At 40.8% G+C, this 27,608-nt stretch overlaps 1 protein-coding gene across 1 annotated transcript in view; it reads left to right on the top strand.

The window, feature by feature from the left end:
* The window catches only part of cacna1ha (calcium channel, voltage-dependent, T type, alpha 1H subunit a), a gene marked incomplete at its 3' end in the record, with an annotated part of 49,477 nt that overhangs the window by 6,974 nt on the left and 14,895 nt on the right, over positions 1-27,608 (top strand). Inside the window, exons 4-20 of the mRNA XM_080487236.1 lie at positions 397-556; positions 1,868-2,192; positions 5,247-5,339; positions 7,314-7,552; positions 7,817-8,355; positions 12,941-13,107; positions 13,224-13,418; positions 18,305-18,456; positions 19,198-19,383; positions 19,519-19,636; positions 21,598-21,753; positions 22,110-22,197; positions 22,279-22,562; positions 24,965-25,336; positions 26,674-26,777; positions 27,001-27,124; positions 27,498-27,566. Of these exons, the coding sequence (XP_080343362.1) occupies positions 397-556; positions 1,868-2,192; positions 5,247-5,339; positions 7,314-7,552; positions 7,817-8,355; positions 12,941-13,107; positions 13,224-13,418; positions 18,305-18,456; positions 19,198-19,383; positions 19,519-19,636; positions 21,598-21,753; positions 22,110-22,197; positions 22,279-22,562; positions 24,965-25,336; positions 26,674-26,777; positions 27,001-27,124; positions 27,498-27,566 (3,371 nt within the window). The remainder of the gene's footprint in view (positions 1-396; positions 557-1,867; positions 2,193-5,246; positions 5,340-7,313; positions 7,553-7,816; positions 8,356-12,940; positions 13,108-13,223; positions 13,419-18,304; positions 18,457-19,197; positions 19,384-19,518; positions 19,637-21,597; positions 21,754-22,109; positions 22,198-22,278; positions 22,563-24,964; positions 25,337-26,673; positions 26,778-27,000; positions 27,125-27,497; positions 27,567-27,608) is intronic.

Below are 27,608 nucleotides of genomic sequence, written 5' to 3'. Positions count from 1 at the left end.
GAGACAACACTGTGATATATGTGACGGGGGACAGAACACATTGTGAAGACCTCAGGGACTGGATCCCTAATTCTGCTGACGCTAAACACTTCTGACAACTGGAGATGGATGCTGAATGCATGTGGTTAGATAATACCGGCCACAAGGAAGCTTTGAGTTCTGATCCCGGAGGAGAAAATAATGTCAAGCCGTCACTTTGAGTTTTGTCATCACTTGGCTGCGAGGATGAAGTTGTGGGTTCCAAAACTCACAAGATCAATGGAGGTTGTCATGGTGGACAGTAACCAGGGGGCTAATAAAAGGTGCACAACATGATGTCTCCCATGTATTTGACCATGTACAAGCTGGATCAGTGAGTTCTCATATTGTCTCTGCTGCTTGTGTCTCACCATGTAGGTATGAGGATCTTGGTGACATTGCTGTTGGACACCCTGCCCATGTTGGGAAATGTTCTCCTCCTCTGCTTCTTTGTCTTTTTCATCTTCGGCATTGTGGGAGTGCAGCTATGGGCCGGACTACTGCGCAACCGCTGCTTCCTGGGAGATGACGTCAGAAAGTAAGGAATTCAGTCGCGCGGTGGAGAATGAGCATTTTCTCATTTATTTCCAGGCTGGATGTGGCACAGTTGGCTTGAGGAAATTGCCTCCTCCGTCATAGCTTCATTAGATTTTTCAGAAGAGGCATTTTTGCTCGAAACTCTGATTTGATTTATGACGATTCTCCTTCAGTGTAGGCAACATAAAAGAGTTAAAAAAATAAATAAAAAATGCAACTTCATGACTAGAGTTAGAAGATTTTGTAATTTTCTTAAGCCGATTAATATAGTGATTCTATGAATGTGTTTAGCTTACATGATTCAAACATGTGTATTCTGCGCCTATTCAGTCTCTCCTTTCATCATTTTCTCTGTTTTCCACTGCTGTTTACTTCTTCTCTAATCATGTCATACTTTGAATTGCCACGGGGAATAATTGCTGGTCGTAAGAAATGTAGAAATTAGGGTTTGTTAGATGGCAACTGGCCCGAGTGGTACAGTGACATTTCTTCAAACTCAACACAACACACTGAAAACAAACTGAAAAGGCCAATTTCGATTATGAACCGGGGGGGAGGGTTGAATATAACAATATAAAACTTATCTGCTGTCCGGACAGTCAACCAGAAAGGACTTATCTAACTTTGAGAAATAAAGTGATAAAAAAAGAAGAACCTTATCCAGATGGAAATCTTAAAATTCTTAAAGCAATTATTCACTCACATTTATCTCATCAAATCCAGTTATGTGACTAAGATGAGAAAGTCAAAACAGTAGATGAAATCATTCACTCTTCCAATGCAGGACAGCAAACAGATGGACAAATCGGCAGACTCACGGCAACAAAGACAGACGAAGGTTCAGCCGCTGGTTTCGCCACAGGGTGGCCAATTGTTCAAGGGAAGATGATTAAAAAAAAAAAAAAAAAAAAACTTTGGTATGCACAACCTCAAGAAGCCAGCAATGTCACATAGAGACGCTTGAACTTATTCTGGTTTTGATGTAATGGTACAAATTGTACCGGGACTAAATCCTCTCCATGTTTAAAAGAGAGAAACAGCAGTTTCGTATTTCAAAGTCAGGGCTGCTGTGTTTCCTCTCACTGAACAAATGACTCTCTGACCACAAGCACAAAATGAATCGGTGCTGTCTGGAATAACAGACCAGACACTCGTTTCACCACTTTATATTTAGAATGACAAGGCGACCAGAATCTTCTTCATGACTCATACTCATTAAAATCACAAACAGATGAAAAGGGAACTTTTTAAAAGTTGAGTGTTTAACATATCCTTCTTGTGTTTTAAAGACCAGTTTCTTCCCCCCCCCCAGAATGTCCAACCTGTCTTTAAAACCTTACTACATGTCCGAGGAGGGTGAGGACAGCCCGTTTATCTGCTCAGCGCCCCGCGAGAACGGGATGCGGCGCTGCCATGATGTGTCACCCTACACCGAGGGCGGGGCCGAGTGCTTATTGGACGCTCCCAAACCAAGTTCGGCCCTCGTCTTGTCGTACCTGGCAGCAGGTGGGGCCAGCGTTAACGGCTGCATTAACTGGAACCAGTACTACAATGTCTGCCGCCCCGGGGAACTCAACCCTCACAAGGGAGCTGTCAACTTTGATAACATTGGCTATGCTTGGATAGCCATATTCCAGGTAAGAAAGGGCAAATGGGCAGATTATACAGACTCTTTTATTTTGCTCAGAATAGCAAAATCTAAACTCAAATGTTATTACTCTGATTATACTCTATAAAAATTTCTTTTTTTTTATTTTTTTTTACGTTAACACATTTTCATATTTGTCCCTTTGCTTTACCAGACAAAACCGTGTTTTTCTGTCTTTTGTTTACCTACTTAGAATTCAGAGTTACCCTTGGAGAAATGTCTCCCCACGGGCCTTAAGAAGGCACGTATCATGACCTGAAAGCCCTTGCTTTCCACGGGCTGGTTATAAAAAACTATTTTTCTGGCCCTTACACCAGGAGACGGTGACAGACATTTCACTACCGCGGTCTTTGTGCTAAAAGTGTTGTTACGATATGAGTTTCGGCCCCGCTAGCGAATCTATCCAGACCTTGCTGATAGATCCGTCTGTGTCTCCTGAAACCTTTGATTTCCTCAATATTGCTTTCTCAAAGAGAGCTTTATCTTTAAATTCCTGGCAACAGCAAATAACCTTTTGTTCCTGTTGCGATGGTTTGGTAAGTACAACAGAGTGACGGGTGAGATTTGTTTTGAGCCAGCTTATATGAGACACCTGTGCCTGCCATTTGTTTTTCCTTTCTCACCTGTTTTTGCAAAATCTCGAGTTTGGGGGGAAAAAAAAGGTCTTGAAGTGCATATTTGGTTTTTAGGATGATATGAATGTTATTCTCCATATAGATATAATACAAATACATGGACTTAAACAAACTGACACAAAGACGCAAACACACAACAAAACAATTCACTCCCAAACACATCTGCACAAAGAAGCAACAAGAAAAAAACAAAACAAAACAACAAGAATAAAGGTCCGCATTGTATTCAGACCAATGTGCCATTTGTTATTTAAATGGATCTTTGGCAGCAGGGATGGCAAAATTAGCATTGACAAAGAAACAGAGCGATTACTTTGGCAGCACATTTATCATATTGCCAACGTCCTTTACAAAATACCTCATGTTGACTGTGACAATGTTGAAAAACAGAGGGGAAGGAGAGAGAGAGGTGAGACGGGAGAGGAAAAGTGATCGAGCAGAAGGATACAGAAATAGATGGAGAGAGACCAAGTGTGTTGAAGAAAAATTGAGAGAGCTCTATTAAATCATAAATGAAGTGTCTGACTTGTTATCCCCCCTTCTTTTTTCTTTTTTTTTTACAGCTTTATTCCCCTCAGTATCTGCAAATATAAAGAAAATGAATTATACATTCCAGAGCAGGGTTTGAAAACACTGCTGCCCAGGGCCCCAGATCGAGTTAATTTCAGAGAACCTTGGGACTTTAGCAGACTACAACAAGCTGGTAAGGTGCAGCTCTTGCTTTTCCAGGATCCATAGGCCGCTGGTGGCGGATCAGGAGAAGTCTAAAAAAAACTAAACGCAATGCAAGTTTAAACTACTCGCTGTGGCAACAACCCCTGTAAAAGGGGAGTGGCTAAACCGCCACTATGATTTGAGAGGTGCACGATTGAGGAAAGACATCATGAGATGTCATGAACATAGAATTGTTTCCTGTCTCATTTTAAAGAAAGAAAAAATACAGACACTGCAAACAGCCATAAATACTGACTTGGATCATAATGGGTTCAATAACCAGAAAACTAGATTTGCTGATCTGGAATTGTTTGGTTCCATATGTTAAATATACTTGCAGTAGCCTATGATTTCACAAGACGTTTTAATTTGTCACTGAAACTAGTACTGACTTTTGAATGTAGTTAATATACTGAATTAGCGAGTTTGGAAAAAAATGTTGCTTCTTTTCTTTTCTTTTTCTTGTGACTACTTGAAATGTAGTAAAATCAAATGAAACCAAACTGGAACTTGGGCTTGGAATCAGTAAAAAAGGATATATTACCCGTTGAACCGACATAAAGGAGTAAGGAGAAGGGCAAGGCCATCTCCAGTTTAACAGGCCAATGTGTTCTGCCAAGCGGTCCATTAAGGTTCGTCATGATAACGAACAGCGTGTTGGTTAGGTCATTCGTGAGTGATAGCCGGCAGCATGCTCTCTGCCCCATGTGCAAGCCATTGGCAACAATTACACCACTGGATTCTTTTGCCGGCGATGTCTGATCTTCACAATGAGTCAGTAGCAGATAATGGGCCTGGCCCTGGAGGTCATTCCGTGATTTGTTCACAGTAATAACTTTTTTTTGTCCTTCCTGACATAAACAGTGTAAGCGGAGAACCACATTCTTTCTTTGTTTACATGAGGAATGCGTCTATTTTTACAAAATGACTCGATAAAATCTTATAATCAGACAGTGGATCTTCTTGGTTCTTCCTCTAGTTGCTATATTAACTACACAAGGTCTTCCTTTAACCTGATATATGTTTTGTTGTGTTTGTGTTGCTTTAGTAACTCTGTATTCGCTCAGAAATGAGAATCCTTCACTGGCTTGTTGAACTTTAGAAAAGAGGTTTAGTCACATGTGTCTGTGTGCATGCATAACATATATTTGTGGTTGTTGTTTATGTTGGTGTTTTGCGGGATTGTCTTATACTCATGCACAGACATGCTTGTTGGCAATTCCCCTTCATCTTATCCGTCCATACTATTGTTGCGTGTGTGCTGCCAGTTTATGTGATAATATTCCATGCCAGCTGAGGTGTAAATGTTGAGGTGTGAGTGTATTATCGGCTTAGCCGAGCCACCGCTTTCAAGTCTCAGCATCCCGAATCCTCATTAACATAGTGGCGACATGAAAGAGTGTGTCAGTCCTTGGGCACACACACACACACACACACACACACACACACACACACACACACACACACACACACACACACACACACACACACACACACACACACACACACTTCAGAGGAATGCACATTGAAACAGCTAGAAAGTTTTGCTGCATCTCAGTGCTGTATGTTTTTTTTTGTTCACATCTGTGGGTGTGTTGGACATGTTTTTGAAGACAAAAAACATTTTTATTTATTTTTTACTTTACTGATCACAATAACCAAAATGCATCTTTTCTCTCTGTTTTTGATTCCAGGTCATTACACTGGAAGGATGGGTTGATATCATGTACTATGTCATGGATGCTCACTCCTTCTACAATTTTATATATTTTATACTGCTCATTATTGTAAGTACCACCCTGGGTTTTTTTTTTTTCTTCACTTATCAATCTAACCTAATGTTTTAAGGTGTTGCTATGATTAAATGTCAAAGCCTCATGGAAAAAAAGTAAATTTTAATCGGATGTATAAGCGTTCATCCCACATCCACATGGACCAGGGTGAGCCCTGTTGAAACTAAATGAGGTTGAATTGTCACCTGAGTTGTGATTTTCTAAAGTTTTCTAATGTATTCTGGCTTTTGTTGAACCGTGACAATTGTCTCCAAACTTTAGTGTATTCTTCAAATGAAAGGAAGAATGAAAAAGTATGATTCAAACAAATAATTGTCTTCATTATATATATAAATTAAAATGATATGGTCTTTAAAATGCTCAACAAATAGGAATATATATAAAACGTGTCACTCATGGAAATGAAATGAATGAATGGTTTATTTCGGTTACAGTTTCAGTGCAAAAGTGGAATTTTTGTGCATTCAGTTCAAAGTGCTTTTAAGTTCATGCACACATGCTACTCCACACTATCTGTAGCCGGAATGGGTCTAGGCAGAAGCCAAGGCTTATTTTTGCCTATCCATTAAAAACCCATAAAGTTACTCAGGATACCAGTGACACAAGATAAAAAGAACAGAAAAAAATAAACACAACAGAAGTAATACGGAAGAGAGAGGAAAAAAAATACATACATAACAAAAGTAATACAAGAGAATAACAAAACAAAAGTAACAGAACTCATTTTTTATTGTAACCATTAATTATTTTACTTTTTAATGTTTTTTTGAAGCACAACAAAGATTTACACAATTTTAAGTCTTCACTTCGTCCATTCCATAAAATGACTCCCAGAAAGGAAACTCATCTGTATTTAACTTTGGTTCTCGCACTACCTCTTTCAAATACACACAATCCTCTTAAATTATAATTGTTTTCTCTTAGTTTAAAAAAAGATTGAATAGCAGCACTCGAAATAATATTTCTAATGTTTATAAGCATATAATATCTATGCATTTTAAGGTGCAAGAGTCTATGAATAGTTTATTAGTGTTTTCTCGATAGGAAGCTTTATTTATTATTCTAATAATTCTTGTCTGGAGTTTAATGATAGAGTCTATGTGTGCTCTATATGTATTTCCCCAAACCATAACACAATATACTTTTGTGTACCACTTTTTGACTTCTGCTTTATAAAACCACGAATAACTTTTTTAAAGTTAACCACTAAACTCTGCTTGGAGTATTTACTGTCTATATTCTTTCTGTTGTACCTTACACACTCCTTATCGTGTATAATTTGACTCTTGCTGCTGTGGGCTTCTCCAGTATTACGACTCGTGCTATATTTTACACTGCTGTATGAGCTCCCTGTCCGACTTTCGTTTGACGTAAAAGTGCTTATTGTGAATTTGAGGAGAGGGAGGGAGAAATCAGAGCAAAGGAGAGAGTGGATGAGAGCAATAAAGACATCCAGCAGAGACTGAAAGAGAACCAAATTGATTCACATAGAAAGAGCACCCTCCAGGAATTAAGATAAATGGGGATGTCAGTGGGAAAAGTGTTCATCTAATTTTCTTCTGTCTTTTAGGATCACACAGAAATGACCTGTTACACATTCACAGTCTTTATAAATGTATTGACTCACTGCTAACGCCGCCTCACTGGAGCACATTTTGAACTATGTAATTTGTGTCTAATGATCAAAACCGAGTCACGTTTATTGTACAAGCATCCAATCAAACAGGCGGCCTCTTAATTATATATAAGCCACGATAGTGCTTCTATTTGACCGAGAGGTTTATTGCGCCATCATCATAAGATGGGATGAAGTCACTGAGTTGTTCCCAGAATCAAATATTGATTCAGTGGTCACAGTGTCTCTATCATAAACAGCTATATGGGAGAATTATGCAACAATACAGCACTTTTTGCAGAGTGGGTGCATTCTTTCTCATTACACTTCACATCCTCTTCCTCTCCAACCAGGTGGGCTCTTTCTTCATGATCAACTTGTGCCTCGTGGTCATCGCCACCCAGTTCTCCGAGACGAAGCAACGGGAGAACGCCCTGATGAGGGAGCAGCGCGCTCGCTACATGTCCAACGACTCCACACTCGCCAGCTACAGTGAACCAGGATCATGCTACGAGGAGATGCTGCGCTACATCAGTCACCTTTACCGCAAGTTCACTCGCAGGCTGCAGAGGATATACTCCGGGTGGCACAGGTGAGTCTGGTTGAGTTTTGACGATACAAGTGAAATTAAATGGTGTGCAACTCGGGCTGTGCTGGTTCGCCTTTGTCTATCCGAAACAGCTTGAAGCCCTTTGATCCTATTAGATCTGTTTTGTTCTGAACATTAATTATTTTAGTGGACAATGTGGAGTTTTCTTCTGTGCCGAGGGCAGAGATACAAATGCATACTGAATAGAGATAACCTCACGCCCTCACAGATTCATTCTGTTAATATCAGTGTCTTTAATCTGAACAGTAAACGACGTAAAAAGGTGAACCCCAATGGCAGTGGAGGAGGCAGTAACGGTGGTGGAAATGGACACGGCCATGGTTCCAGTCGGGGTTGCGGAGGCTCAGGCCCCGCTAATGCATTGTGGTTGAGGCCAATCCATAACCTCCTGCAGCACCATCAGCACCAGCACTGTCGCCTCAGCAACGGTGGGCAGCACATCATCAGCGTGGCGACCACTGAGCACGTGGACAGAGAGGGACATCTTGGAGGAGGGGAGGAGCTAGAGATGAAGTCGCTGACGGGGCGGAGGGGAAGCACAAACGGAAACAGCGCAGACAGCCCGGGTGTTGTCACCCAGGGCATGGGGGCATTACTTGGGCGACTGAATGGGGGAATGAATTACCCGACCATTCTGCCGTCGTTCGTGTGCAGTTATAGCAGCAAGACGCCGCCTCCGCACTCGAAGAAGTGTGGGACCAGTCCAGAGCAGCATCCATCAAACCACCCGACGTCCGAGCATGCAGAGACTCTCAACAAGCTTTACCAACTGATGGGACAGCACAGTAAGAATTTGGTTTTTGTCTGAAAGTCCAACACTTTTTTTCCTTTTTATCCATTCAAACACACACACACACACACACACACACCCCCACACACAAACACACACCCCCACACCCCCACACTACTTAACCTTTATCTTGACTTCCTTTAACCCTTTATGTCCATATTTACTAATGTCTACAATTTATCCAAACAGTTTGTTAGTGATAGTCATACACAACATGATAAATTTGTTTTGGACTTTCCAACAAATTTGATTGTATGGTAAACTACTACATTTCAATACACTATCTTTCTACATATTTTTAAACGGATTTTCTCTTTCCCAGTGTTCCAAAAAAATGCACAATCAACAGTAAAGGAATCTGAATCAGAAGTCACATATGAGAAATATATCAAAAAAAGAAAACATTTTAGAATTACTTCATCCCACAAGTTATTTTTATTTAATTTTTTTGCCCGAATTTTCCTTCAGATTTTTTTTCTTTACTGCCTTTCACCTACTTTACCTCTTGCCTTAGATTTCCCTTGGGCTCAATTATACTTTTGTCGTCAAACTCATTTTCATCTCCTGCTTTCATCTTTAGTGTGTGTGTGTGCGTGCGTGCGTGCGTGCGTGCGTGCGTGCGTGCGTGCGTGCGTGCGTGCGTGCGTGCGTGCGTGCGTGCGTGCATGCGTGTCTGGTCTTTTACTTCTGTCTTCGTAGCTCTCACAAAACTTTTGCACACTACACGGATGTGAGAGCTCAACACCATGCTGGGATGGATAATTTCAGTACGGGGGGGTTCAAACTCATTAGGTCAATGGGAAGATCCCTTAAAACCATGGGTGTGTGTGTGTGCACGCACACGCGTGTGTAAGTGTGTGAATGTCTTGAGTAGCACTTAAAGTCCTGACAGGAAATCCATGTCTCAAGTGTTACAGTCATCAGTGCAGGAAGATGGATAAAGAGGGGATTGAGTGAATTAACAGTGTGGGGAAAGGCAGAGGGAGGAAAAGTGTGCACTGCAAAGTAAACAAAACCAAAAGTGTGCTGCAGCTTTCTGAATGCATTAAAGCAGAATATATCTTCTAAAGAGAGGCATGAAGTTAAGAAAGGTTGTAAATGCATCAGAGGCACGGAGAGAAAGATAAATAAGACCAATAACTGAGAGAAAAAAAAGCATTTAGCTCAGAAGATGGCATGAGACTGAAATGAATGGATATAGCAGAGAAGGAGGCGGCGTGATCAAGTAGGAAAACAGCAGCGGCAATGTGATAGACACGTCTGGTTTGTCCTAATGGGGCGAGACTGCCAACATCCACACTCGCTGTCTAGACACACACAGACACAGAGACACACACACACACACACACACACACACACACACACACACACACACACACACACACACACACACACACACACACACACACACACACACACACACACACACACACACACACACTCACACACACACATACACACACTGTTCACACGCCAAAGATAATTAAACACACTTGAATTCTTTTCTTGCTGAATTAAAGAGTTCCAGAGTGACACATGAAGATTTCATCAAACAGCGATGAGGAAGAGATCTGAAAAGCCTTCAGAGCACTACTGCCCTTTTCAGCGCATTGCAAGGATTACTTTAAAAAGAAGGAGTAACTCTTGGCCTGAAATACATCACCTCACTCTTTTATTGAGTGACGAGTGACAATATTTGGGACCTGGCACATTTCTTCCAGTTTCTTCCAACCTAATTTTGCTAAATCGATGAATTGGGCTGAAATTTGAGATAGGTGCGGTTTTGACTGAGTTTGGCTGCTTTGGCCCTCTCAAAATACCACAAATGCTTTAGTTTGGCCCCGAGTTTTATCACTCCCAGTCAGTGTACCTGAGTGATGCTTTCAAACATACATTGTGACACCATACTCCATCATATACAATGTAAATATGATCCCAGTGCACATGCCACCACGTCATTTTTCATTCATATCCAATTCATCTAGTCTGTCACATTAGTGGTACTTTCTTGCCAATACAACAATATGTTCTACCACAGTAGTACAGGACCAAAGTCAATAATAGCAACACAGAGGGAGTTTTAATTACTGGACATTTTATACATACGCAGGTTGTTAATGAATGGGAAAGTAATGACCTCCTGAAGCAACAGAAAGAGGCAAAACATCATAAAACAAGATTATTCCTGTTGTACGGGGCAACGGCCAACATTGAAGCATGTAGTACGTGAAGCATGTTTTTAGGCATTTGCCTTTCTTTAAACTGTGTTTTTATGATTTGTACAATATAGGGAAGGGTGTTCATATCTCCGGTTTTTAAAATGTCACAAAAGTAAAGAAAAAAAGTCTTGAAAAGCTCTTGAAAACTTATTGGATCGCAAAGTGTGATCATCTCTGTCAAAGATCACACATTCAGTGACTTGAAATCATCTCTAATGATTAGTTTTGATGTAATAAGGTCACATTGTTATTGTGAACATAGTTTCATTAGATTTGTCCCTTTATGCTGTAGGAGCGCCTATATTTGTAAGTCTCTTGCTCTAAAATCTAAGTTTAAGTATAAAACAACCCTATAACCCTAATGTTTTATAAGGTAATACGGATATGAACTGTGTTTGAACAAGAGTTTTACTGGCCAAGTATTTTGTCAGTCTTACTTCAGTCTGTCAAAAGATTGAATTCAAAAACAGAGAGGGGAAATTTATTACCTACAGCTATGTTTAAGAGATTATAAAGCACATTGAAATACGATGTCAACCCGAGCAATTCATTTCTTTTATAGCTTGAGGTATTAGAACGTCTCGCAAACAACATTATGTGCAGCTGAAGCCGCTTTTCGAGAGCTGATGTTTCCACAAGTCAAACTCAAGCTTCTGCTAGTTTTCAGCTGTGCTTCGCAGTTTCTCTGTTCTGACTTTAAAAAGCTGTAGACAGAGTACAGAGGGTGAGAAGAGGCAGCCGGGATCACAAACTGTGGGCGAGCTCGCGCTACTCTCAGCGGAAACCTGTGTGTATTCGCTCTTCACTGAGAATGGCCCACCCCTCAGCCCTGCGAGCAAAATTTCACCTACATTATAGTTTTCCAGCCGTATCATCACACTGCGCTGCCTTGCACGGCCTCGTCTATTGCGCTGATAAAAATCCCATTTGGAATCTCATAAAGATCTTTACGCATGCACTTCAAACGATCTTGCTCACACAGCAATGAACTTAATAATCAGCAGACTGTTTTACCTCTATGCACCATAAAACTCCTTCTGTGTCTTAAAACGATTACGTCCTACTCCTCTATATCATAAGTGAACCCTTTCAATCCTATTGTTTTGCCATGGGCAGGATCTGTCAGACAAACTTCTCAGAAATTATAGATCCCGACATTTCTACAAAATTACATGAACTACCAGAAAGCACCAAGACTTTTGCAGTACGACCATCCAGTCACAGATAAGATTTACCAGCTTGTCACACATTTGTAACATGTCAGTACCATTAAAAAAACACACAAAATTATTAAAGAAATGACATATATTAAAAGCTGGTTATCTTTGACAAGGGGTCAGGAGCACTCATTCATTGCACTGTTTGACAATTCTACATCCAGAACAATCTAAATTTATTCAAGTGTACACAATGATATCTAGTATAATTCATCCATTTTAAAAAAAAGTACTTTATTTGACTTTTGTTTATACAGGTGATCTCACTGAGGCACAAGTTATTATTTTCAAGAGAAACATGTTCTATACCAGTTTTAGCCATTTAATTAGTTACAAGTATTATGAACGTCTTTTTTACCGTGGGAGGAAAGTGGACTACCATGTCCACATGTAGAAGTTTCCTTGAGCAAGACACTGAACCCAAAACTACTAATGGATGGATTGAAAGCCTTGCATGGCACTCCATTGGCATGTGAATGTGTGTGTGTGAACTTAAAGCGCTGTGGGACTGCTCGAGCAGTTTAAAAGTGCTACCAAAGTGAAGTCATTTGTACCATTTTAACCGGAGAAATCAAACAGTAGTACTTTGAGTATGCAGCAACACACCTATTCAGCCTCTCTCATAACTTTTACAGAGTCAGTATTTTTGTTTTATTTATTTTTGTAGCACCAAATAAAACACAATCATTTCTAGGTGCTTTTCAGAGAGAGAAACCCAACAAATCCACATGAGCAAGCATAAGCGACTGGAAAGGAAAAATCCCTCTAACATGAATAAAAAATGTGCAAAATTTATATAAAAATTTTATAATTTATAGTTTAGGTGATACTAACTTTTGAGGCTCATACAATATTAGATGATTAGTACCATATTTTCACATTTCCTGGTTTGCAGAGTATAGTTTTCGAATAGCTAATATCCAAATATACCTCCTTCATTTAATTTTCTGATTGCCATGATAATTGTACCTTATCAAACATTGAGAATTCAAGTACACTCCTTTGACGCAAACTTCATATGACATTTTGTTACTCAGAATGACTTTACATAATGAGATGCCTATCTAATGTTAAAACATTGTTGCGCAGGCCAGAGGAACATCATCACAGTGCCTCACCACCGCCATCTATTTCCCCCATTTAGGTCGCCAGAGGCTGCTGTACCAGCTGGCAGGCGTGGTGCCCAGCCCTCTGCTCCTGGAGCTGCTCAGCTGCCCTCTGTGCGCTCGCAGCCTGGAGACCTTGGAACTCGAGCTTGGAGACCTGGAGGGGGGCAAAGGAGAGGCAGACGGGCTGCATGACTACCCGCAGGTCAGGACGGATGGTGGTGCACTAATGATGACGTTGACCCCTGGTGATACTTTTGAAGAAGTGACAATTTGGCATTGGTGGAGCAATAATTGAAACAACAAAACTTTTACTTTCAGTGTGGAGACCTGAGAGGAGGGAGAGGTCGAAGCAGACGGCGCAGAGTGGTCGAGTACAAAAACGGTGTGATCCGGGCCTGGGTAAACTTCAGAGACAAACTGAGAAGAATCGTGGAAAGTAAATACTTCAACCGAGGAATCATGATTGCTATCCTTATTAACACTCTCAGCATGGGGATAGAGTACCACGAACAGGTAAGAGACAAGGAAGGAGATTTCTGTCTGCACTGACTTTTTGTTAATATGGGATGATGGATGCGTGACTTAAAGTCAGACATTCTTTGTGTGAATTCCATCAAGAAATAGCAGGTATGATGTGTCTGAAATAGCCTGACTGAGTGTGGGAGAGGAGGAGGAGGTTAGACAGGGACAAAAGAAATGGGAGGAGTGGAGGAGCAGGACCACACTTTTTCTCTGTTTCCCTCTCACACTTAAAAGTACACATGAAGCCAGTGTCACACAGCTTTCTAGTTTGGCTTCCGTGGCCAACATCTGGAAAGTTTTGGTCTAATAATACCGCTCCCCCCGTTCCCCTTCTCTGCCACTGTCACACACTCCAACAGATCTGTGTGGTTGCACGGACACATTCATCTACCGAATTTTTACACCCTAGTGGGTTTATTACATATGCACACACACGCACAGAACCTTTTCATTTCCCATCAGGCGGGGGAAATGGGAAAACACACTAAGAAAATATAGCGCACACACACGCACGCACGCACGCACACAGTCTGTCCCCTTCTTTCTCCTCCCTCTGTCTCTCCTCGTCTCCTTTGCTTCGTATTCCCTCTTTAGTGTGTGTGTGTGTGTGTGTGTGTGTGTGTGTGTGTGTGTGTGTGTGTGTGTGTGTGTGTGTGTGTTTCTATCTTTGTGGTATAAACATAGGAGCGACTGGAAGAGCCATAGCCTTTTTAGGGCAATACCACTCAAACACACACACACACACACACACACACACACACACACACACACACACACACACACACACACACACACACACACTGAAGTGTTATGTATGAGTTGCTCCCCTCTCGTACTCATCATCCCCCGTATGTGACACCTAGCCAAACTTCATGAGACTATGAGTGTTAATGTGTGTGAAGAGGAGTATGAATGTAGGAGGCATAGTGGAGAGAGAGAGAGAGAGAGAGAGAGAGAGAGAGAGAGAGAGAGAGAGAGAGAGAGAGAGAGAGAGAGAGAGAGAGAGAGAGAACCCTTGTTTTGGATATTCAGACTATAGTACGCTGTTATTGATTCTGACCGGAGGCACAAACAAACATAGGTTTGTGTAAACTGATGCTTATCTTAGACTCACTCACATGTCCCGAACCTCACAACCACCAAAGTTAATCTCTTTCAACAAATTGTAATCTGTGGGAGTATTTTTTCCAAATCAGTCTGAGATATATCTGAGATTTGCCAAAATTCTTACATTGAATGCGTCACTAACTTTTTAAAATTTCCTACCATTCACACCCATTGAGGATAAAAATGTTCTTCTGATCAAAATCATAGAGTACTGAATGAGTATAACAAATTTAACCCATTATTCACCAATATGAAAACATGACAGTAATATTTCCATATAATATTAGAAATAAGTCACTTTTTTTCTTCTTTTGCACAAAGAGCAACAATGCCAATAAGTGTTCAATCTAGTATATAAATGGTTACATTTCTAAAAAAAAGAAAGAATGTTTAGCAATTTTATGTGGGACTGAAGTTGTTTGAGAAAAATAAATACTTGGAAATTTGTGTCCTTGACTTAAGGGGTTCTGGTACACAAATTAAAATTGGATTTCTATTGTTTGTTTATGTGTAAGTTTCCATCGCTCATTGTGCTTTTGTGTCCTCCTTTATGTGAGGCCCAGGTTATAAGCAGAGCTGCTTTCAGAATTATGAACACTTGAGTGTTTCCTTGTGGATGCAAACACCTCATTTAATTGATGGACGATCTGTTCTATGAACTGTAGTGTCAGAAGTAGAGAGAAACCTATTAAGCAATATTTCTAAATGCTCATTTGGGACTGACATACATTACGTTAATGATATTGACCAATGTTTACAGCGTCTTATTATTGAAAGTACTCAAATAATAATGATCATGGCTGTCCAAGACTGATATTACGCTATGAAAGAAAATGCATTAGAGAATGAGACTGAGAACTCAAGTGAACTTTGATGGGGTTTCTTGATATAGAGAAGAATGTTTCTTTAAAACCTGCTCCTTTTGTGGATAAGTTTGCTATTGGCCAGAACAGGAACACATATTCTGCTTTTCATCAGAGAAAACACTTGATGATTGTATTGATGTAGCAATATCTAACTCAGCCTGTGTCAGCGGCTTGAGTCTTGAAGCACACCTTCAGCTCTCAGTTTTGTACCCTGAAGCTGTTTTGTATTGTTGTAACCTATCATGTCAACCACACTGTGCCTCCCTTTCTCTGCAGACTGTGGAGTGATACGCAAAGATTAATTTAGAAACCTGGCGAGCATAAGACCTGCCCTCTGCAGTGTGTACTGATATTTCTCTGGTGTAAAGACAGTGGGCCGCAGAGGCAATGAAAATGCCATCCAGCTCTTTGTTCAATAGTAATGTATATGTGTGTGTCTAGGAAAGCTGACTGAGAGTTCCTTGAAAGCTTTAGTAAGATGCTTTAAAGCTTTTTATGTGCTGGCTAGTCAATGAAAGACTATTTGAATTTTAACAAAAAGACATGACAGTTACTCTCTAGCCTGTCCCAGTCTGTTTTTCATGCTTCCCTCACCACATCCAACACTAAAGGTTGTAAACATCCCCTGACGTTATGTCCTCATTTTTCACATTTTCTTTTCTTTTCGAGTCGTACGGTTGTCCCAATTAAATCAAAGACTCATCAGCCAACAATAGTAAGTGCACCGAAAACAGGAGGGTGCTGTATGCCTTCAATTACACAACCCCGCTCTGCATTGTACGTGTCTTCCATATTCATATTGACAGTCAGTTCATGGTTACATCACCTCTGACAGTATACCTTTCAACTCTTGCTAAAATAGTGCCGTGGTGTGTGATTGGGAGACACAGTGTGATCACTTTCCTGCTGTTTATGCGTTTGGACTCAGGGAAGAAAAACGTGGAGTAAGAGCTCATGCAAGAACATGCAAACTCCACTTGGAAAACCATACTCAAACTTGGACGATTCACACTGTGAAGAAAGTTTACTATTCAGTGTACCATTGTTTCCCAAATGCATTAAGTAGCTCCTATTAAGCAACTAGTTGATTCAACATGTATGCATTTCATCAGTCTCTAAAACTGAAATTATGTCAATGTTTTGAATCGGGCATCAATATGTTTTGTCCAACAGGTGCTCAAATTTACACCAGAATGCCAAAACTCACTACTTGGGCTGCTCCTTCAGTTTTCCATACAACGAGATTCAGGAGTAACATTTTTGGTTAGAAGAGGTATTCAGAAAAGCATCTAAAAAGAGAGTTCCATGAACAAATATGAAGTAAGAAGATTTTGTCAAAGCATGACATGAGAGGTTTTGGGATAAGCTTGCTTACAGTAACAGTACATGCAGCTGGAAAGTAAACATAATGGAGCTCTGTGATTTTCTCACTTCACATGTTATAAAAGTGGAGGACAATTTTAATTAAAAAGAAGTCAAGTGCCTAAACAGTGTAGCTTGATTCTGCACGTCAAAAGGCTCAGCTACTTTGCAGAACTGGAGCTTGTGAGTCTGAACTCCTGGAACTCTTCATCTTGTGAAAGCCTTTTGTGTGTGAGGAGTGCTCTGTCGTTTGGCGCCCTCTATCTGTGATCATGATCTTAATCCCCAGGTGTTCTTTTGATGTCTGTCATAAACACACTTGTTTATGACAGACACTTGTTCACTCTCTCTCTGTTTTTTTTTTTTTTTTCACATGTGAAGCCAATTTGAAGCGCTCATTAGATCTTTAGTATATGAAACTTGAATGAACAGTTCAGAAGAAGGTTGAACTTCCTGAAAATTTTTTTATATGGTTGTGAATGAAAGCTTTCTCAAACACGTCTTCAAAGCAAATTATGGAAGTTGGTTTCCACATGATTTCAGAGCATAGTGGTAGAAGGCAGAGGCCAACTTTCAAGTGTGACATGCAATGAAAATGTATTTATTAATCATGTTAGGGTTCATGAAAAGTGTTGTCTGTCTGATTTTGTATGCAATATGTCAGGGGATTAAATGGGCTTCAGGCTATTGCCTGCTGAAGTCCACATGAAAAGAATGGCAATTAGTTTTAATGAGTCTTGCTACCATGGCACGAGAAGAAAAGTCTTGATGTCAAGCCAATGGGCTTTATAAAACTGTTCGGCAAAATATAAAAACTTATGGTTTAGTGCGATTCAGTCATGCTTGATACATAATTCATTACATGTGAAGCCTTTTACACAATAATTAGACTGTACTTGTTAAAAATTAAATATGAACTGTAAGACAAGATATATAGGGAATATATATAATGTATAGTGGTGTACAATTTGGAAAGTCAGCGATAGTTTTAATTGCACTGCTTAAAGTCACAAGACAGCCCTGAAACGGCAAACACAAAAAAGTAGGTTGTGTAGATGGATGAGTGTTGACACGTGAGATATTTTGGAAGGTCGCTGGAGTCTGTGTCTCATCTTTTCAATGAGTTCAGCACATATAGAGCACTGATTCAGCTCGAGATGCATTGTTTCCCCAAAGAAAAGTGCAGATGTGTTCCCATAATGCATTTTACCGGGGCACAAAATCGCTGCATTTTTCATAAAAGTCTTGAGTCTGTGCTTTATGAAGGGGCTCAGTTAAATCTTTGCTGGATCACTGAGTGCACTGTGGGGTCAGTGGAGTAGATCAGCGCTGATGGAATGGTGCTGTTGGTCTCATTTGATTGATTGGTCCTGACTCCAGCTCTGAACTTGATTGATAATGTCTCAGCTTGGGAGTACAGAGTGCAAAACGGTTTTACAGGTCTGTGACATGAACGCTGAAATATTAACTATCTTAATTTTTTTCATTTAGCGTTTTTTCTTCTGTTTTTTACCTGTCTTCCCTTTCTTTCTCTCCCTCCAGCCCGAGGAACTGACTGACGTGCTGGAAATCAGTAACATTGTTTTCACCAGTATGTTTGTCTTGGAAATGGGCTTCATGCTGCTCGCTTTTGGCCTGTTTGGATACATCAGGAACCCTTACAACATATTCGACAGCATCATTGTTATCATCAGGTAAATTCGCAACCTTACTGTTCTCACAAAATATGTGCAATCATCGTGGTTTCAAAGCAACATTGAGCTGTAGAGACTCAGACCGTGACGTCAAGTCAGTTCAGTTTTTCTTCAGTAGACGACTGCTTAGCATGATCCACCCCTGTCCTCGTTTCCTCTACAGCTTGTCAGTCACGATGTCTTGAGTGTCAGTGTCAGCGCTGCAGCATCCGTCTTTACAATAGCCTATAAGACTGACACAGTCATGATGGATTACACTTTGCTGGCAGCCGCAGCGGATTCCCGATTCTGTCGGGTTTACTGTTTGGATGTCATTCAGGGTGGGGCCCTTTAAAATGTGTGACTGTGTTGCTACAAGAAATTGCTTTGGGAACCATGGATGCACGGATACATGGTAATCAGATGCACTTGTAAGCAGCTTCAAAACAAAAAGTGATGCGCATTGTACATGCATACCCGGTGAAATATGCTGGCAATGCACACACGCACATTCGCACACATACGGACACGTCCATATGCAATATTCACTGAGTAAACAATTAACCTGACAGGATTGTATTTTGACAATGATTGGATTGGGACATTTCAAAGTTGCACAGGGAGAAAATGCAAACTCCAGAAAATACGTTTTCTCTCATATTCCCAATTATAAATTTGAACCTGACAGTTCATATAAATAGCATCAGTGAATAAAACAGCGTTCCACTTGTATTTTAAGATGAGATGTTTGTGGTTTTTCAGTGTGTGGGAGATAATCGGACAATCAGATGGTGGGCTCTCAGTCCTACGCACATTTCGTCTCCTGCGAGTTCTGAAGCTGGTCCGGTTCCTCCCGGCTCTCAGGAGACAACTGGTTGTGCTGATGAAGACTATGGACAATGTGGCCACCTTCTGCATGCTGCTGATGCTTTTCATCTTCACTTTCAGGTATGCACATAACACAACCATCCCTTCATGTGGAAAAATACACGGCTGTGATGACACTGGCTTTTATTGCATGATTTTTATAAATAATGTTAAATGAAATGTTTTCATTTTTTTTTTTTTTTTTTTGATGTGCAGTATACTGGGCATGCATCTTTTTGGATGTAAATTCAGTCTTGCGACAGAAAATGGGGACACTATTCAGGATCGGAAGAACTTTGACTCTCTGCTCTGGGCCATTGTCACCGTGTTCCAGGTAAGGGTTTTCTCATTAAAGATCGAAAAGTGGACTTTTTCAGATCTTACAAATAGACTTTTTCTCTCCAGCTGCCTTTTCTGAGTCACCACTGTTCGGTCAAAAAAGACTGATATCAACTTGTTCTATCATTTTCTTTTATGTTTTCACCAACAAAAACCTTCCAGAACAGCACGCGGCTTTGAGTGACAAGAGAGCAAGGAGAGACATTATGAATGTAACCTTATAACCTATGAAAATTGCTCGGGGAGATGTTTGATGAGATAGGAGAGGGTTTGCTGAGCTGCTTGCGCTGTCAAAGACTTGGCCTCCACATTGCGTATCATTGAAAATTTATGATCTGACACCAAACACATGTTCATAAGGCAAGATAAATAAATAGCACGCCGTGTGTGTCCCAAAGGGATGAATCTCGGCTCACAATTGGCAAACTGCAGGGACATGACCTGCATACTTGAGGTACCTGTTCCATCACAGGGTGAAAACAGAGCGGTATATCGCAACCAGCCCCTTCTCATTTGTGCCTACAGTCAATTCAGAGACTCCAGTTCAGCAAATACACATGTCATTACACTGTGGGAGGACGCCGGACCCAATGATGGACAGGGCAAATATACAAACCCCACACAGAGACCTCCCAGATAAACACCCAGGACACATGAAGAGTTACACCACCTTGCAGCCCCATCAGATTTTCATCAGACGACATGATATGTCAGTGTTACTGATTATCTATCGTCATAAACATTAATACCCTTAAACATGCTCACATTACAGTCTCTTGTAAAAACAAATCTAGATCAAATTGAGTTTGAAAAAAGTAAATAGATATGGGATGATTTGCTCATTGAGTGGGATTCTGTGTGCATGCACGTGTGAGTGCAGATACACTTGTATTTTTATCCGATTGTTGGCCATGTGTGCTCGTCCCAAATGTCAAACCCGACCGAGAGTGTGCTTCTGTGTGTGTGTGTTTGTGTGTGTGTGTGTGTGTGTGTGTGTGTGTGTGTGTGTGTGTGTGTGTGTGTGTGTGTGTGTGTGTGTGTGTGTGTGTGTGTGTGTGTGTGTGTGTGTGTGTGTGTGTGTGTGTGTGTGTGTGTGTGTGAATTTGTGTCTTGAGTTTTCAATCCAAGCTTCTGTTTTTAGTTAAATGCAGTGAAATGTGAAATTCTGTGAAAGTCTCTCTTCCACTATCATTTCTATTTTTTATCACCTTCCCTGTGGAGATATTGTTCAATCACTCCAGATAGATTGTCCTCTTTGCTATATTGGATGCGTCAGCAGGAGGGTAGAACACACAATGCGCTGGACTGTCTTACTTTGGTGCTGAAGAAGCATTTTATCTTGACCTGACTGTCATGTGAAAGACTTACGCTTACTGTAAATATACTTACCATAGTTTTCTGGGAAGGAGTTGCTGCATACACAAATTTATACACAGCCGTATAGGTAGGCACATTTAGACAGATAGCACAGTGAAGTGCCTCTGGGCCTCGGGGTTTAATGAGTGGGCAGAGATGGAGTGAGCTCTCATGCCGGATCATGAACACTAGTGCCAGTTTTAGATGCTTTCATCGCTGACAGACTCCAAACTGCAGATACACACACACACACACACACACACACACACACACACACACACACACACACACACACTTTTGATTGTCAGCTCATAGCCTCAACATGAAATTGAGATATTGTGGTAATAAAAGTAGCTGAGTAATCAGTTTCCTTAATCACTTAGTCACTTTTTCCTCAGTATTTTCCAAACGTCTATACCTTTACTACTACTTTTACACTTCTCCTAAACTGGATGACTATTTACTCTCTCTCTCATTTTTTAAATAATGTATCTCCAAACCACACCTCTGTCTTTACCCATTTGTGTTTTCATTCATCTCATTCCCTTGGCCCCTTCCTTATTCGTTCCTAAATCTCCTTTTGTTTGATTCACTCCACAGATTCTCACCCAGGAGGACTGGAACGTGGTGTTGTATAACGGCATGGCCTCTACCTCTCCATGGGCAGCACTTTATTTCGTCGCTCTCATGACATTTGGCAACTATGTGCTCTTCAATTTACTCGTGGCCATCCTGGTTGAAGGCTTCCAGGCTGAGGTAAACAGAGCAGGCTGAGTTTTGTGTATTACTGCAGATGATACTACAATGAGCGACTAATGAGCGATTAACAGTATTCCGCCCTTTGACTAATCCCTTGCCGACACTCGATCAACAGTTCAAATAGTATTATCATGTTATTTATGCTTGTAGTTGCATGTGCTGTTGAAAACCTTCTGTTCTGAATGTCGACTCAGTTGCATAAAAATGACATTTTTCATGGTCCTTCAAACACGTTCAGACGATTTTAGCTCATCAGTTCTTCCTCATGTAATCCTGTTGTTATTAGTATCCCAGAAGCATCTTAACCCACAAATGTAATATTGGAGCACTGACTGGACACATGTGTGTTGCAGGGCGATGCTAATCGGTCAGAGTCGGATGATGACAAGAAATCCGATAACTTTGATGAAGATGAGAAGGTGCAACAGCTCAGAGACACTGGTCGGTGAACTCCAGAAATACACGATTTGTTGTTTTCTATTGTTTCCTATTTGCTAAAACCAATTTAACTCTCCTCCCCAGAGCTGAAGATGTACTCTCTGATGATGACAGCTAATGGTCACATTGACCCTCGCGGCTCGATCGCTCCCCCCATAATCATGCACACCGCTGCCACACCGATGCCCACTCCGAAGAGCTCTCTGGGTCCCGACTCTGTCCTCGGGGAGGATTTCATGTACAGAGAAGGAGTGCCTAATTACGGTGAGGTGGGACTGGGCTTCTCTGATGCAGGAAGTGGTCGTGCCGAGTCTCGACGCGGGAGCTCCACATCAATAGACCCAACAGCGTACGACCAGCGTTCTTTGGTATGCTTCATCAAACACTTAAAAAGTAAAAATGGATTATTCCCCGAGGAGTTGTACCTAAAAACTTTAATCCTTCATTTGTTCCTTCAGTGAGACCAACTGCAGCGCGACGCTTGTTCCTTTATTTCAGAGACGCGACTGTTAAGACAGAAACATCCATTTCCCTTGTTTCCGAGTCAGAATATCACATACAGACTATGAAACACACATTCACACCCTGTAAAGCTGCCAACAAAACTAAAATAGGTTTAAAATCTAAAGAAAAAACAAAGATTAATGTTCACAGTAAGAAATAGTATCTATTCACTTATTGGAGAATAAAAAGAAAAATGACACATGAGAAGTTTCTTTTTACAACAAACCCCTTCTGTGAATCCCCCTTCTGATTAAATATTTTTACACCAAGCAAGACTAAATGAATTTTTTCTGTTATGGTTAAAGCTACTTCAAAAGCAAACTAGACCGTCTCCAGTGTCCTCAGTCTATTCCTAACGCAGATCTTCTGCCTGGCTGGTTTTTGGTCCAGCTATCATCGTTCCTGTGCTCCAGTTCTGCCTGCTCCCCCAATAGTGCATCATCCGTGCTACCACTCAAACACTCTGCGATGCACCATTTTACAACTCTTGACTGCTTGTCAACAACCACATCCAACTCCTGTAGCCAGTGATTCTAATTCATATTCACTATGCACTCGCCGATGGTCGACTGGCTCAGACCTTCTGCAGAGCTCAGAACTCAGCATAACATCTGGAGCTGAAAATCATACCCCAATATAAGACAACCCTATTTTTTCAGACTTCTCTGGAAAAAACGACAGTTCTTTTATATTTTCACCAGCGAGGTAAATCCATTTTAAAACTGAATAAATCTGAGCTGTCACTTTGAAGGTCTAGCTTGTGTGATTAACTCACACTAGATGTTTGTCTTAGAGAGAGGCGGTACATTGTTATTGCATTCTGGAATATCAAAGCAATATTTCCTTTTTTCAATAAATATTGGTGCTCGATAGCTACTTTGATAGTGAAAGCTATAGTGTAGTGCATTCACAAAGGATTCACAATGCTTCTTTTTTTTTTGTTATATTACAGCCTCATTCTATTATGGATTCAATTATTTTTTTTGCTCAAAGATCTACACACAATTCCCCTTAATGGAATGTTTGCAAATTTATTTAACATAAAAAAAAAAAAACCACATGTGCATATGTGTTCACAGCCATTTTAATTGAAACACACAGTCAAGATGTCAAAGGAACAGCTTCAGGACAACTTTGTGAGTGTCCTTGTGTGGCCCAGATTTCAATCTGATTGAACGTCTCTTGAGAGATCTGACACTGACACTTCCCATCCAACCTGATGTGGCTTGAGAGGTGCTTCACCAGTAGGTGGACCAAACTGCCCAAAGATAGGTGTGCCAAGCTTGTGGAATCATGTTTATCATTATTTATTCACATTATCAATTTAGGGTATTTTGTTAATTTTTGAGGGGGGGAAATGAATTTAATCTGTTGTTGAATAAGGCTATAACATGACAAAATCAGGAAAAAAAATATATAGCATTGTCAATACTCTCTGGGTGTACTGCAAGTTTCTTCAACAGATGCACCTGAAACATTTACTATGGTCTTGAAAGCATCCTCATTTCTTTCTTTTTTATCACAAATCACACACTGAAATGATCATGATGAAATGGAGAAACAGATGGTATGGCAAATCTGTGTTTCCTCTGTCGTGACTCTAATATTGGTCTCTGGCTTAAAATGTTTCACTCCAAATCCAGATCAGTCAGACTGATCTAGTGTCATGAAAGAAATCTCAGTTCGTTAAATTCTGCCCAGACTGAAACTGTTTCACTCCTCCGACCTCGTGGTTGTTTCATTTGTTCATGTGATGTGACACCACACAAAGGTTGACAAGCTACCAGGTTAGCTGCTAACACTGGCTCTGAAGGCGGCAAGTTTAACAAAACCCCCCCTTTTTTTTTTTCTTAGCAGTTTGTCTAATTATCTGTATGAGGACACTGTGACACAGATAGTTATTTATTCAATGACAAAATTACACAAGCCTGGAACATCATCTAAAAATACATGGCGCTGATGATCATCAGGTTTCATCAAGTACCTAAAATAGGTAGTCACTATAATCTGCAGTCTTTGCCTCTGCCTTTCCTATTATCATTTCTCTCTGCTGAAGGTGGCACGTCGTTTGCCATTGATGATTATCACTCAAAAATATACTTTACGTGAGACTGAGAATTCTCAGTGTCTGCATAATGTCATCACCAACTTTTGATTAAGACGTTTTTTTTTGCCTAATTCCTTGGTAGCTTTTCAAAGAACTGCTGTAATTTACAATCATTTTCCCAGCCACTCATTATACATTATCCTTCTTTGGTCTCTTTAGAGCCTCTCAAGCCCCGGCCGGCGCTCGCCGCTTCCTCCCCGTGGCTCCGGAAGCTCTTGGGGAAGCCGTCGCTCCAGCTGGAACAGCCTCGGACGAGCGCCAAGTCTGAAAAGGAGAGACACCAGCGGAGAGAGGGAGAGCCTGTTGTCTGGAGAAGGTGGTGAGGAGGAAGATGGCGGGGATGACAAGAACGAGGCTGGAGGAAACAACAGACTGAAGCCAGCGTCTTTGGAGCTGCTGCAGGCTTCCACTCTCTGCCCCTCCATAATAGCGGAGTATGGTGACTGTAACGGGAGGACTGTGACCTATGACCCAAACCTGAACTCTGAGCCCAAGGAAGACTCCTTACCCGAGGATGACATGGACGATGATGTAAGTAGCCATGAGTCAGAGCATCCAAAGTGACATTTATCAAAGCTACACCAAGAGTTTGGAGCAGTTTTCCCCAAACATGATGGCGTTCAGTTTCCTCTGTAGCACTTTGTACATGAGTTTTTCGATTCTCCTTCGCCCCTTTTCTGCAATTTTGAGTGGGTCTATGTTTTGTGTTCTCTGTGCCAGGCCTGAAGGAATGATCATTGTCACACCTTGATTGATTGACTTGAGCAGTGAATGTTTTTTTCAGTGGCTACAGAATAATTTACATAGGTGTGTATGCATGTGTGTGTGTGTGTGTGTGTGTGTGTGTGTGTATGTGTGTGTGTGTGTGTGTGTGTGTGTGTGTGTGTGTGTGTGTGTGTGTGTGTGTGTGTGTGTGTGTGTGTGTGTGTGTGTGTGTGTGTGTGTGTGTGTGTGTGTGTGTGTGTGTGTGAGAAAATGCCCTGCTCCTATTGAGATTTTAGAAGACCTTTTGTTGTGACACTCTTCATGGTTTTATTGGCTCAAAACTAAGTTAAAAAACCATGAAATCCAGTGAAACAAAGGCTTCTCCCTTGGTAGAGTGAACGAGGGAGGCTTAACATACACAACTCCACATGTACGATGTGCACTTGCCGGGGTGTGTGTGCGCGTATGATGCACTGAGTCAGACGTGTATATGCTTGTGTTTCTCTGCGGGTGTTTATGTTCGGGATTAGAATTTGTGCACCAAGGATAACTGAGCAGCATTTTTTTTTTTTTTCTACATCCACACACACACTCATACAAGGACGTCCCCAGATGCACACTGGCTCACATATTTGGTTGCCAAATAAGTAGCGTGTGTGCCAGTGTGTGTTTGTGTGTATGTGTGCTCAACTTTGGGCTGTTTTTAATTAGAATCTACAAGTACAGAAGCTGTGCACCTAAGCTTTCTTCAGTTTTGTCTATTACAAACTTTAATGAGTTCCACAACAGTTTATTTTGCCTGTGGACTGGCTAAGTTGGAAGTCTGCCTGTTACGCTCCAATTATCTCTATCCACGTATGTAATGAAACACGTGTTTGTTGTGCCCCCATAGATCTTATTAAAGGGCAGCTAAGAACAGCAACACTATGGAAACTGTTTAAGCCTTTATTTGGATAGTGGCCATATATTTGCAACTTTCCCATTTGTTATTGTTTCTCCTAAAACTGTAACACTAACTTAAAACAGGATATATATAATCAGTCACGCTAAAAACTGAGCGAGGTCTGTGATACAGTTTGATTCTCACAAAAGGATGACAAAAAAAGTCTTTTCCACAGTTTTTTTTTTTTTCTAAATTATTGCGCGACCTTTCAAACTTGCAGAGTTCTTTTGGCTACTGGGTCAAGAAGGAGCTGAACAGCATGAAGCCGCGCTGGTGCAAAGAACATGAGGACTGGACGCTGTATTTGTTCTCCCCAGAGAACCGGTGAGACTCATAATCACACACTTCCTCCACATCAGTTTCTGAGAGATTCACCTTAATCCCCCGGAACAATAACCTCCACTTAATGTATAGGAGTATTTGCCTTAAAATGTAAGAAAGGAACCCCAACGAATCTGCCAACTCTTTCTCACGGTGAAGTCTGAGATCAATAGCTTTAATGGACCATAAATACTCAATAGATAATTCCTTGTGTGTGTCCCTTCAGGCTCCGCATGTGGTGCCAAAGTGTGATTTCTCACAAATTGTTCGACCACGTGGTTCTGGTTTTCATCTTTCTCAACTGCATCACCATCGCTCTGGAGAGACCCAACATCGACCTTAACAGCACGGTGAGACGCACACTTTTTATTAGAGTATGTTAAGTAAAGGGGAAGAATACAATTATAAGTAAAAAAAAAAAGATAAAATGAAAAACACTAATTCAACATTTCAATAATCCAATATTCCAATATTCCAATATTCCAATATTCCGTGGTTCGGCAAAACAAAATGGATTTATTATTCAAAGTAAAAAATATCTCAGCTAACATACGTGATATATTGTTTTGTTTAATATACCAAAACTGAATTTATGTTGCATTTATGGAGTTGAACTGAATAACTTATTGGAAGAAAACCCCCTGCTGTTCCTAGTTTGAAGTGTTTAGTTGTTATTTTCTCCTTTTAATGCTCGTTGAGTTAAATACTCTCTCTCCCATTTAGGAGCGAGTGTTTCTAAGTGTGTCCAACTACGTTTTCACTGTGATCTTCCTAGCAGAGATGGCCATGAAGGTAAGTCATATATTTCATTTACTTTTCTTTAAACATTTTAAG

The sequence above is a fragment of the Lipophrys pholis genome (assembly GCF_963383615.2).
Source record: "Lipophrys pholis genome assembly, chromosome: 19".
NCBI lineage: Eukaryota > Metazoa > Chordata > Actinopteri > Blenniiformes > Blenniidae > Lipophrys > Lipophrys pholis.
Note: the sequence above shows the minus strand (reverse complement) of the source record. Positions and strands in the feature narration are given on the sequence as shown.